The sequence below is a fragment of the Capra hircus genome, chromosome 8 (assembly GCF_001704415.2).
Source record: "Capra hircus breed San Clemente chromosome 8, ASM170441v1, whole genome shotgun sequence".
NCBI classification, from domain to species: Eukaryota; Metazoa; Chordata; class Mammalia; order Artiodactyla; family Bovidae; genus Capra; species Capra hircus.
In genome coordinates this window covers 36,258,879-36,271,066 of record NC_030815.1, presented here as the reverse complement: position 1 = coordinate 36,271,066, position 12,188 = coordinate 36,258,879, and the positions used below count along the sequence as shown (strand labels likewise).

Here is a 12,188-nt window from a genome sequence, read left to right as displayed (position 1 = left end):
TTAGCAAAATTGGACCATCTCATGATAAATTCAGATATACTGATCATGTATGGACCAGCTGGCCTAAAATAAAGCTAGTCTAGAAATACAGCACTATCTTTCAATCCTGTTGTCAAATTTAGGTTTTCTTATAATAATGATAATGGCAATAATAATTGTATTTGTTAGGCACTTACTAGATGCCAGGCACCATTCTCAAGAGACTAAACATAGCTTATTTCATGTACTCATAAAAACTCCATAAGATAGATTATTATTACCTCTATATAAATGAGGAAACTGAGGCACAATAGAAAGTAATAATATTGGATTCAATTGGTAAAATGAAATTATTTGTAAGATATTTTTTCCAACCATATTTTTGTTTACTTGGAGGCTGCACAATATTAAAGAAACACAAATGCAACATTAGGCTAAATTAATACTCTTAATTATTTTAACTGAGTCTATATTTAAATATATAATTTTTGTGTATCTGCTTTCATTAACACAAAAATGCATACTTTCTTTTTTTTCTGGATTCTTTAAATATTTTTTAAAATTCTGAGGTAAATGTTTAATATATACTTGAAAAGTCGCTACACAGGTTCTTGTTGATATGCAGGAGATGAAGGGCCATTAGTCTGAGAAGGACAAATGCAGTACAGATAAGCTGAAAAGCTTTTGAAGTTGGTTAATCAGAAACATTTACCATCAGTTGTTTATGCAACTGTGTCCCCTCTTCTACTTCACTGATCAAACCCTACCTTGATTTTATTCATACTTCAGATGTAGGCAACTGTCATAATTCATCCATATCACTGTCATGAGTGAGTACCTTTTGCTGGGGTTTCTTTAGAAGACTTACAGGAAGTACCTTAAAATATTTCAGTGTTTTGGTCCTCCTTAGACCAATGCTGCCATTCCCTAAGGTCAAACCTGGAACCTTGGGCTGCCCTAACCTCTGTGGGATGCTTCCTGTGTTATACTTTAAATGGGTCAAGTGTGCTCAGATGACATGAAGTGAGCCGATGTGTTCAAGTTACAACCACAAATGACCACATTATTTTATAGCAAGCCTTTGAAGTACAATGCGATGAAAAGCTTATCATATATTATAAGACTTGCCCTGAATTAAATATAACTAATATTTTTAGGAGTCATTCTGTCCAAAATTCATTTTGACTATCAAGGTCTGCTCTGCCCAGTCTGACCTTGACAACTAAGACTTCCAGTCTACGAATTTATTATGTGAAGATTACCCCCAGACAAAGGATAAATGAGCTCAGAAGACAATACTGAGAGTGACTCTCTTTAGAAAGCCTCTTTCTATTTTTTATGGGCCTCGATGTGAAGCACACAGGTGGAAATCCCCTTAGGCCACCATTCTATTCGATGATAGGGTTTCAGTGATTTGAATTATAGGCCTTTCTAAAAAATCACTTGGTCAAATACATTTAAGAGAGGAACACAGCTTTGTCAAACCTGGCAGTACCAAGCTATAGATAAAATTACTACAATGCTTTTATTATCCATGGTAGGAAAAAAAAAAAAAACCTGTCTGTAGGAATCAGAAACTGGATGAGTAAGCACAAAGTGAGGCCATAGCCTACTTTCATTTGTTCCCCTCCACAATAGTTACAAGATGTATTAGAGGTAATTCCAGAAGATATATCAAGGGCTTTAGTTTTTTATCAGAAATAATTTTCATTTTCCAGTCAATGCATATCTTATTTCTTCCACCATTAATTCTACAATGTGGTCTCAATTATATCAGTAACAAAAGTAGGAAAGAACCCATCCTGACCCCAAAATTTTGAATTAATAAATGTTCTTTATCGAACTATTATACAGATTAATGCACCACAACTTGTGGGATGATTAAAATGACCCTTTGTTATGGGAATCAGCAGCAGAGACCCATAGAATTTAATTGCAAGAAAGTTCAATGTCATATAGCTCTATACTTTAATCCATTAGAATTGCTGTACATTTTGGAGGTTAAAACCTGGCTATAAAAGAGAATCAGCCTGTTATTACTTACTATCAAATGGCTCTACTTCTAAGGAAAGCTTTTTTTTTTGAAGTATTTGATGTCATTTTTGGCTTGGATCTTAACTCCTTGGAAACTGTTTTTTTCAATAGATAGAAAGAATCAGATTTTATAACTTGCCTTTCCATTTTAAATCCAATTCTAACTGAATTCTGTATTTTAGCTGAGAACTGATTAAAATAATAAAGAATATGTTAGGATTAACTGATCAGTTGCAAGTAAACCATGACTTGCTTCAGAATGTTTACAGAACAGCTCATCAGCTGGCATTTTCAGATAGACTCCTCTGACAGCATAAAAAGGGTTTAGTTCCTTTAATATCAGCAGAAAAGAAATGTAAAATATAAAGCCTATATTACTTGACAACATTATAGAAATGTGCTTCATTTTACGCTCCTTCAATGCTTATCTAATCACTACACGTTGACACAAAACACAGTCCTAACCTTGAACTCATCTCCCATTCCAAACTTGATCAACTTGAAGTCAGATAAATGAAATGGGTGATGATGAACCATACTTCTAGGGATGACATACATGTGCCAAAAGAAGTTAACAGTCCTTATCTCTCAAGATCACAGTCTCCTTAGTACAGACATGAATGAAATAAACATCTCCCTGTAATGCAGTTAGGAAATTCCTGCTTTTCTTTACTTTGTAAGAGCTAATTTGATGGAGAGAAAATACCTAAGAATAACAGGTTGAGTTATAAGATGTACAACATGCTGTAAATAAATTCAGTACATTAAAATATCATATTTCCCCAAATAGGGACTTTTGGCTTTTTATTTGACTTCGGAACTGGTTCAGACTAGAATCATATTAAAATCATAAAGTCTCTCCTATATGGTATTTCAAAATGTGAACCCAAGCCATTAATTTGCTGTGGTCCTCTGAGGGTCTGGCTTAACCCTTCCAATCACACTTTTCTCATCTAAATGGAAGTATGAAAAATTAGCTCTTGTTCTGTATTGTATGTATTCACTTTCAAAAAAAAGTTCTTTTTGCAAAAACAATACCAATGTACTTACTGTTGTTATTGTAAGATTTTATAAATTAAAATCATACTACCTTATGGTACTTTTGTACCATATTTGTTGCTCAGCTCAAAATTCTGTGATTTGTTTTGTTTGGTCCTAAAGTTATATGCATTTTTGATTCTGAAATCCTATAAAACACAGAAGGTAGTAAAAATGTGCTAATCAGCACAATTCTGTCAGCAACTGGTCAAGAACACATAGTAGGTCAAGTGTTGAACTCTGGTGCAAACTGTAACTTAGCATTTTTAACAACCTCAACTACCACTGCACTAATGAAGTGGACCTTGGAATTCCTACAGTGGTGATTAAGTCTTTGCTGACAATTCACTTCTCCTTCCACACCTCTGCATTATGTTTTACAAGGAGCAAGGGGCAAAATATTAAAGCCAACAAAGATTAGATAGGTTGTAAGCTTTACAGCAGCTTAATGTCTTTTAATTAAAGAAAAAGCTCTTTGTTGGGATCCCAAGAGGTTAACATGCCCATAGCACTGAACCATCCAACTAGGCAGTTGACCAGCCAGCCAGCCATGTAGGAGCTGATCTGCCCAGATCAGATGCTGACAGGTCTCCATAGAGAGGAGACATTTATTTTAAAAATTAAGTAACTAATGAAAGATACCACCCAAAACACAGTTTACCTCATCTAATTCCATTTCATCTGGACTCTCCCATGGCTTGATAAATTTCCCACGAGATTTCTTCAAAGGCACAATTATTATGTAGTAACCTCTGCACAAGAATAGACAGATAAAAATAAGGTTAGTTCAGAGGGAAAAGAAGATGGATATATCCTTAAATCTTCCACAGACCAGTGATTGAGATTGAAAGCAAATTATGAATATGGAGTGACTTGTCCATCAATGACAAATAACCACCTGTTTGTTCAATTTTAAAAACAACATGGGTAGACATTTATGTATAACTTCAATGATCTTGTATGGTAATATTACTATGGTTGACTGCCCTTTATTAGGTATCATAAACAGAACAGAAAGAGTTTGTTAGTACCCTGTTGCTGGACACATGCAAGGCAGGTATATTGAAATCCACCACCACAGGCTGCTGAGCCGAGAATTTTCTATGACATTAATTTATAAGAGGGTTTTTTAAAAAGAAGATGTGTAATAAAAATTACTCTGTGCTATGCTTAGTCGCTCAGTCATGTCTGACTGCGATGCCATGGATTATAGTCTGCCAAGCTCCTCTGTCCATGGGGATTCTCCTGGCAAGAATACTGGAGTGGGTTGCCACGCCCTCCTCAAAAATTACTCTAAGCTCATACAAATGCCTGTACAATGATGATGATTTTGTTTATATACCATATAAGTACTTTTTATTTGGAAAAACTAAAAGCATAAAAATTACTTATCTCACAGTTATTAAATATATAAAGGCATACAGGTTCTCCTTGCTTTCTACCCATCAAATTGCACATCTTAAGGTAGAACTGCAGAAATTTTAAGACAGTTACTGAGGCTTTCAAAATAGATTTTAATATAATACAATTACAGGAAAAGACAAAAAGATTAATAAGCAAGTCCTCACATTGAGAATGGTCAACTTCACTTTATGTATAACAGAACCTGTCCCCAAACAGATACAGGTTATTTGTAAAATTATTTTGTGACTTCTATATAGTGTATACCCTGCTCTGGTATTTACAGGGACTCTGTTCATACTGATTTTTGGTATTTTTGACTTTGAACATAGATGTATAATAACAGCACATTAATCACTTCCTACTGTTCACGTATTATAGGAAATGCATAATTTCACTTTGCCCTATTTAAAAAAAAAACACACTTTAAGAACAGGTAACTGACCAAATAAATAAATAAATAAAATTCACAGAGACTGAATAATTGCTCAAGATAAAACAGTAAGGGGATATAAGTGAAAGTGAGAGTCACTCGGTCATGTTTGACTCTGCAACCCCACGGACTATACAGTCCATGGAATTCTCCAGTTCAGAATCCTGGAGTGGATACCGTTCCCTTCTCCAGGGGATCTTCCCAACTCACGGATCAAACCCAGGTCTCCCGCATTGCAGGTAGATTCTTTACCAGCTGAGCCATAAGGGAAGCCCAAGGGGAAATAAAACTATATATTATACCTACATACATATATTTACGTGTGTGTGTGTGTGTGTGTGTGCTTAGTCACTCAATCATGTCTGACTCTTTCCAACCCCATGGACTGTAGTCTGCCAGGTTCCTCTGTCCATGGGATTTCCCAGGCAAGAATACTGTAGTGGGTTGTTATTTCCTTCTCCAGGGCATCTTCCCAACCCAAGGATTGAACCCACATCTGCTGCACTGTAGGCTGACTCTTTACCACTGAGCCACTGGGGAAGCCCGTATGTATGTATGTATGTATGTATATGTATATGTGTGTATGTATGCGTGTGTGTGTATAAACTATGGCAAGAGTCTGCTTTTGTTTCATTTACTTTGTATCATAAAGCACTTCTTAGACTCTATACATTTTGTGGAAATTTATTGTGGAAATGAATACACACCTTTAGAAGAGAAGGCTGCCACTCAGGAAAGGAATGAGAACAGGATGGGCTCCATCAAGCTTGTGTCACATTCTATTACAGAGATTAATTACACACACAGGAGCCTTCATTGTTCTTAAAGCAAAATCTGTAATAAGTTCAGCAAATCCTGTGTGATGAAGAACTCCATTTCCACAAACAGAGTCTAGAGCAACTCTATCCAGTATGGTAGCCACTAGCCTCCAGTGGTTATCAAGCACTTAAAATGTGGCTAGTCTGAACTGACAGCTGCTCTATACAAAACAATGGATTTCAAAGACTTGGTATGAAAAATAAATGTAAAATATCATAGCAATATTTTTTAATAATGGTCACATATTAAATGATAATATTCTGGATATATTGGGCTTCATAAAATATGTAATTAAAATTAATTACATCCATTTCTTTGTACTTTTCACCACACCTGCTAGAAAGTGTAATATTCCACATGTGGCTCTCATCACATTTGCTGGGCTGTGCAGATCTAGAATGTTTCTAGCAAAGAATGTGGCATCTAGAGACACATCTAGCGCAGAATGTAGGTTCTGCCACTAATAAGCTGTGTGATCCTGGGCTGATCATCTAACATCCCTGAATTTCAGCTGCACATTCTGAAAATGTGAGTAAATAATATCAGACTTACTGAGGGAAAATAAATGGACACAAAGTGCTCAGAACAGTGTGTACCACAGAGCACTTAACAGAAGCCAGCTGCTACTGGCTGGTACTGACCATCACAGTGGGAGAGACGGACGAGAACGCAGACACAGGGGGACAGTGAAATCCCCTGAGATGCAGATTAAAGGACTTATCAAACTTTTTTTTCTCCCTGACCTAGAAATTCAGGTCAAACCAGACAGCAGTAGCTGCATTCTCTCCATGGTGCTCTGAACAACTCATCAGCAGGCTCATGGAATCACATCACTTAGCCATCCATTTTCTTTCCTACAAATAATCTTGATGAGCAAGGAGGGTGAGGAGAAGGAAAAGTAGAGTACATGAGCGAAGCCAATATCTTTTATTTTATGATCCAGACTAAGCTTCCTCCTCTTCCTGTCCTCCCACCACCTGAAGGATTTGCCAAACAAGTCCATCATGTTAAATCAGCTTGGAGAAGAATGACAGGGGCTGCAACCTGGCATACAAAATGACACTGCAGGAGGGCTTGATAAACACACTTGTCAGGGAAACTCTTGCTTTTCACTACCAATTGCACAAAGAATAGCTTCTCTTTGCCTAAAGCGATGATACTGCACGTGATCAGGGCGTTCCCATTGTTTTCCTTCAGAATCTTCTAAATCCAGGTTACGCTGATGAACTCTATTAATTTTATTTCTGTTTTCATACTCTGCGTTGCCATTCTTGTACCTGGAAAAAGAATTCATTCTTCCTTCTGCAGCACTCCTTGACTACCCATGTCATTTGTGGCTCAGATAAGAATTGAACAGCCTCCCCCATAACAATTAATTAACAGTGTGGCCAGACATCCATAACCTTTTCTCTCCAAGATCTCTAAACCATTCAGCGAGGGCAGGCAAAGTGGAACCTGCTTCAAAGTAGCTCTCACCTCCTGAAGAAATGAGGAGGCGGGAATTTGGAACTCCTGGGCCTAAGTCCATACATTTCAATTGTATTCTCAGCAACTACAATTTCATAAACCACCACCCATTAGCCTTTCCTGAAGTTTAACTGACCCCTCAGGATACTGCTTCCACTGTAGACTTCTCCAGTAGTGGCATGTCAATTTACCCCTCTCCCTCAGCCATGAGCCTCACGTTTAGGGCTTGGGGTTTCTTTCCTAGTCCCCTGTTGCTTCTTGCAGGTGTCTTTCCCTCTGCCCTTTTGCTACAAAATACAATGTGCATGCATCTGTGTGTGCATGCTCAGACTTGTCTGATTTTTTGCAACAACATGGACTGTAGTAGCCCGCCAGGCTCCTCTGTCCATGGGATTTTCCAGGCAGAAATACTGGAGTGGGTTGCCATTTCCTACTCCAGGGTATCTTCCTGACCTAGGGACTGAACCTGTATCTCTTACATCTCCTGCATCGGCAGGTGGATTCTTTACCTCTGCACCACCCACCCTGGGTTGATGGTCTTTTTTTTTTTTTTCCTCAAACTCTGCCATCATTTTGGGTGATTTAACCCTTCAGAGGGCTGGCCCATGAACCACCTAAGGTTCAAAATTCCTTGAACTCTTTTGTTCCAAAGCCCACATCCTCCACTCCACCTTAGCTGTAATCTATCATTGCCTTTCTCTGTGCCTGAACACAAGGGGCAGTAAACAGTTTGAAAAGTAACGAACAGGGTAGAATGATGCTATAAGTTCATATTCAGCAAACTCCAATAGAAGTTCAGTGATGCCTATCAATATGACCACCACCTACCCAGTTTCAATATTCACAGAAACTTTTTCAAACTTTCTTTCCTGGCCTCAAATCCTGGATGCTCATGCCTCTCTGCTACAAGATGGCTTTATGTCTTATTTACAGAGGAAAAAAAAAAATTAGACAAGAATACCCTCCCTCTCTGTCTAACAAACTACAAGACCACCTATATCTGGATGCAAACTGTAGTCTTTCTCAGTGGTACAGTAGAAGGGCTGGCTCCACTTTTCAAGGTCAGTTACTTTTTCTTGAATTGGGTTCCACATCTCACTCTTTGGATGCTGACCATACATCATACTCCTTGCTTTTGTTGATTAGTCGCTAAGTTGTGCCTGATTCTTTGCAACCCCATGGACTGCAGCATGCCAGGCATCCCTATCCTTCACTATATCCTGGAGTTTGCTCAGACTCATATCCATTGAGTCAGTGATGCCATCTAGCTATCTCATTCTCTGTTGCTCCCTTCTTCTCCTTCAGTCTTTCCTAGGATCATGGTCTTTTCCAGTGAGTTGGCTCTTCACATCAGGTGGCCAAAGTACCAGAGCTTCAGCTTCAGCATCAGTCCTTCCAATGATACTCAGGGTTGATTTCCTTTAGGATTGACTGGTTCTAGTTTCCCATATGTCTGAATATCTCCATCCTCACTGGATTCTATCCATTAGATTTCAATCACTGGAAGGACAAAACAAACCACATCCCGATCCAGTCATCACTCTCCTACCTCTTGCGGCCCCAGTACTGAGAAGAACAGGCCTTGCTGTTCTCTAGGACTTTACCTTCCACTCACCCCCCAGTCAATAGTCCTCTAGCTTCTGCCCCATCTGCCCCCTCACCACCTTCACCAGGGTCCTCAAGCTTGCATCAAAAGGAGAGTTTTGGACTCTCTTACTTGATCTGAGTATTCATAAGACCCTACAGGAAACATTTTCAGTTCTTCCTCTGTATCCAACTCTCCTAGTTTTCTACTAAGATCTCTCACCATGTTAACCTTATGTCTTTAGCAGGATTTATTATCTGCTACCCAGCTTTTCAATAAGGGTGGAATTCCTCAAGGATCTGGCCAAGGATTTCTCTTTCCTTCCTCATTTCTTGGCATGTGATCTCATTCCAGCTCAGGGAATCAGTTAACCCCTTAATGCAGATCATTAACAGATTCGTATCTTCAGCCAAGAGTGCTCCTCTGAACTCCACAGTGTCTCCCATTCCAACTTTGTATTTCCATTTCTATGTCACAATAGTACCTCAAATTTACTGGGGTGAAAATAAAACAACAACAAAAAATGTGGCTCCAAAACAAATCCTCTTTCAATACTGCACCATGATCCATTTCAGTGCATGCTGTAAACCTAGGTGTTATCAGAGACAATCTGAGTTAACTCTCTCCCTCTCTCATACCCAAGTTACCAACAAACTCTACTACTTCCAAACTCTCTATAGTGCGTTCATTTCTCCTCCTCCCTACTGCCACTGCTTCAGCTTTATTCCATTGTCTCATGCTTGGATTACTTCTAAATTTCTCTCTCCATTGAATTTAACCTCCTTTAGTCCAATCTCTGAAATTTTGCAATATTCTACAATAGAAAATCAACTGTAACATTTCCATTTTAAAAAACTTTTCAATGGATCCTGGAATTTATCTCTCTGTGTCCTGTGAGCTATACCCTGCTGGGCTTTTAGTTTCTTGAATTTACTTTGGTCCATTCCATCTTTGATCATTCTGTACCATCTGTTTAGAAACTTCTGCCACTCCCAACAAATTCCAAGTTAACTCTTCTCTTTTCTCAAATAGCTACTCATTTTTTACTGCCAGACTGAAACCTTTCCTGACGTCTGATTAGATCAATGATCACAACTATATGGTCTTTAAGGAACCATTTTTTTATTGATAATTTTCTTCTATGTTTAAGACATGTTTGCATTTTTCAAAATACATTCCTAAAACAGATATACATATATTCCCCAAATTTGTTGACTTTGCCATTTTATCACTGAATTCTTCACTGAAAAGTAGAAGTGGGTAAAGTGGGTAATTCTTGGGGATTTATGCCTCTCCTAGATTAGGGCAGTCAAAAACATTTTAGAACTCTTCTCTTGCACTAGAACTTTCCAACTTGAAACCTCATCAAGCTTCTTCTTTCAATCCAAACCAGCAACAACATACCTGAACAGAATTTGTAAAATATATAACTCCTTACTACAAAGGTTCTTTTCGATACAGCAAAGTTGTGACCCTAGTTACAATCTCACAGGATATAAGGAAAGTAAGATAACTGATAGGATGAGTAAAGTGAGGAACTAACATGTCCCTACAAGTTCATAACAACCAAATCATATGAACTCAAAGAACCTGATCTAAATTAAAAAAAAAATGCTTTTGGACATAGGTCAGCTTTATATTGGAGAAGGAAATGGCAACCCACTCCAGCACTCTTGCCTGGAGAATTCCATGGACAGAGGAGACTGGTGGGCTACAGTCCATTTGGTCGCAAAGAGTCAGACACAGTTGAGTCACTAACACATCAACAACAGTGAAAACACTCTGCCTGTCTAACTCAAGCTTGGCGTTTAGCCTTCAAATACTCTTTCCAACAGAGACCTTAACTATTAAACTAATAGAAAAATAAATAACTTGAGAATCAATATATTTGAGAAAGCCCTGGACTACTTATAAAGCAAGCTGCGTTTTCCCAGTATATTAGATTTAATTAGGTAAGTTAAATCTAACCTTCAGAATTTTAATTATACTAAGTAAAGTTTTACTAATTTTATTTAATATGTTATCATCAAGGGGCCCAGCTCCATATAATTATATGGGAAGGTGAACTCTGGTCTTTGTGGAAGTCTCACTTCAAATTGAGGAAGGCTTTTTGTATTAACAGTCCATATAGCATTCTTGAACTCATTATTTAACTGGGAGGTCAAAATTTGTCTCAGAGTTTAATGATGAATGTCATGCCTTGCATAATTTTTTGATTTATATATATATATATATATATATATTTTGCTATGGTCATTTGGGTATATATACTGTTTAACTCAAATTAATTAACCACAGAAAAACCAAAGCTGTCTGAATGATCTTTCCAGTTTCTGTGTTTAAATTAAGGTTTCTAATCTTCTAAGCTATGTGTTGTCAGACATTATTAATTGCCTTAAGTTCCATTTTCATCAGTTAGAAAATGGCAGGTGATAGTACTGTGGGTAGCCTCTTTATTTCTTGCCTCTAAATTCACATGACAACCTACCAATTGTAGTGTTCCACATTTAACATATTTTTCTAAAATCTGTGGCTGAGCATTTGTAACTGATTCCTCTTGATTCTGAGGTGTGTCTGGGGCCGTCCTATTGATGCCTAATTGTCATGGAGTTCTTACGCGTTTATGATGGTCTTAGGAAAAAATGTCCTTGTTTGGTCAATACGTTTTATGGTCAGAGGCACAGCTGTGGTTCAACATGTAGACTCTGGAGCCAGACTGCCTAAGCTCAAATCTTTCCTCTCTGCTATTGTGTTACCAGGACAAATCATTGGGTTGGCCAAAAGATTTGTTTGGGTTTTTCTATAATAGCTTACAGAAAAGCCTAAACTTTTTAGCCAGCTCACTAGTATACTACCTTATAGCTTCCTCAGCTGTAAAATGATGAAGGCCCTTGGCGTGAAGATTATAGCAGTCACTGTGTGTAGCGTCCTTTGAAGAATACCTAGGAAGTTCTCTGTCCTTATTAACTATTAGCAGTAGCAACTCTGATCTTGCTTGGGCCACTTAGTGTCCCTGAGCCTCACCTTACTACCTGTAAAAGGGGAGAACACCTACCTTATAGGTGGGAAACTTAAGTCAAATGATGTAATACATTCAGTAAATTGTAAAGTGCTATACGTATTTAAGCCTTTACCATGTCAATAACAAAAATGTTTAATCAATTAAATACTAAATAGCTTATAAATTAAAACACTGAGCTGCTACTAGTGGTGCCATGTGTCATGAGTCAATTTTGCTTCTAAGAATGTCTACTTTTTATTTTTGTAAAGAAAGATAATCTGAAAGCCAAATCAGTAAGATCAAAGAAACTTGAAATTTCATAGAATGCTCTTTTTCTTCATTTTTGTTTTTCAGAAACATGAAATTGTTGCTATGGAGTTAATTTACATTAGGTACCTTCTGGCAGCTTTTTCTCTGAGTACAATCTGTGT

General features: G+C 37.7%; 1 protein-coding gene across 34 annotated transcripts in view; it reads right to left on the bottom strand.

Annotated features, from left to right (window-relative positions):
• PTPRD (protein tyrosine phosphatase, receptor type D) overlaps positions 1 to 12,188 on the bottom strand; it is a 573,002-nt gene that overhangs the window by 162,058 nt on the left and 398,756 nt on the right. For all 34 annotated transcript variants that reach the window (XM_018051970.1, XM_018051972.1, XM_018051971.1 and 31 more), the window contains one exon: positions 3,713 to 3,803. In XM_018051970.1, coding sequence (XP_017907459.1) covers positions 3,713 to 3,803 — 91 coding nt within the window. The remainder of the gene's footprint in view (positions 1 to 3,712; positions 3,804 to 12,188) is intronic.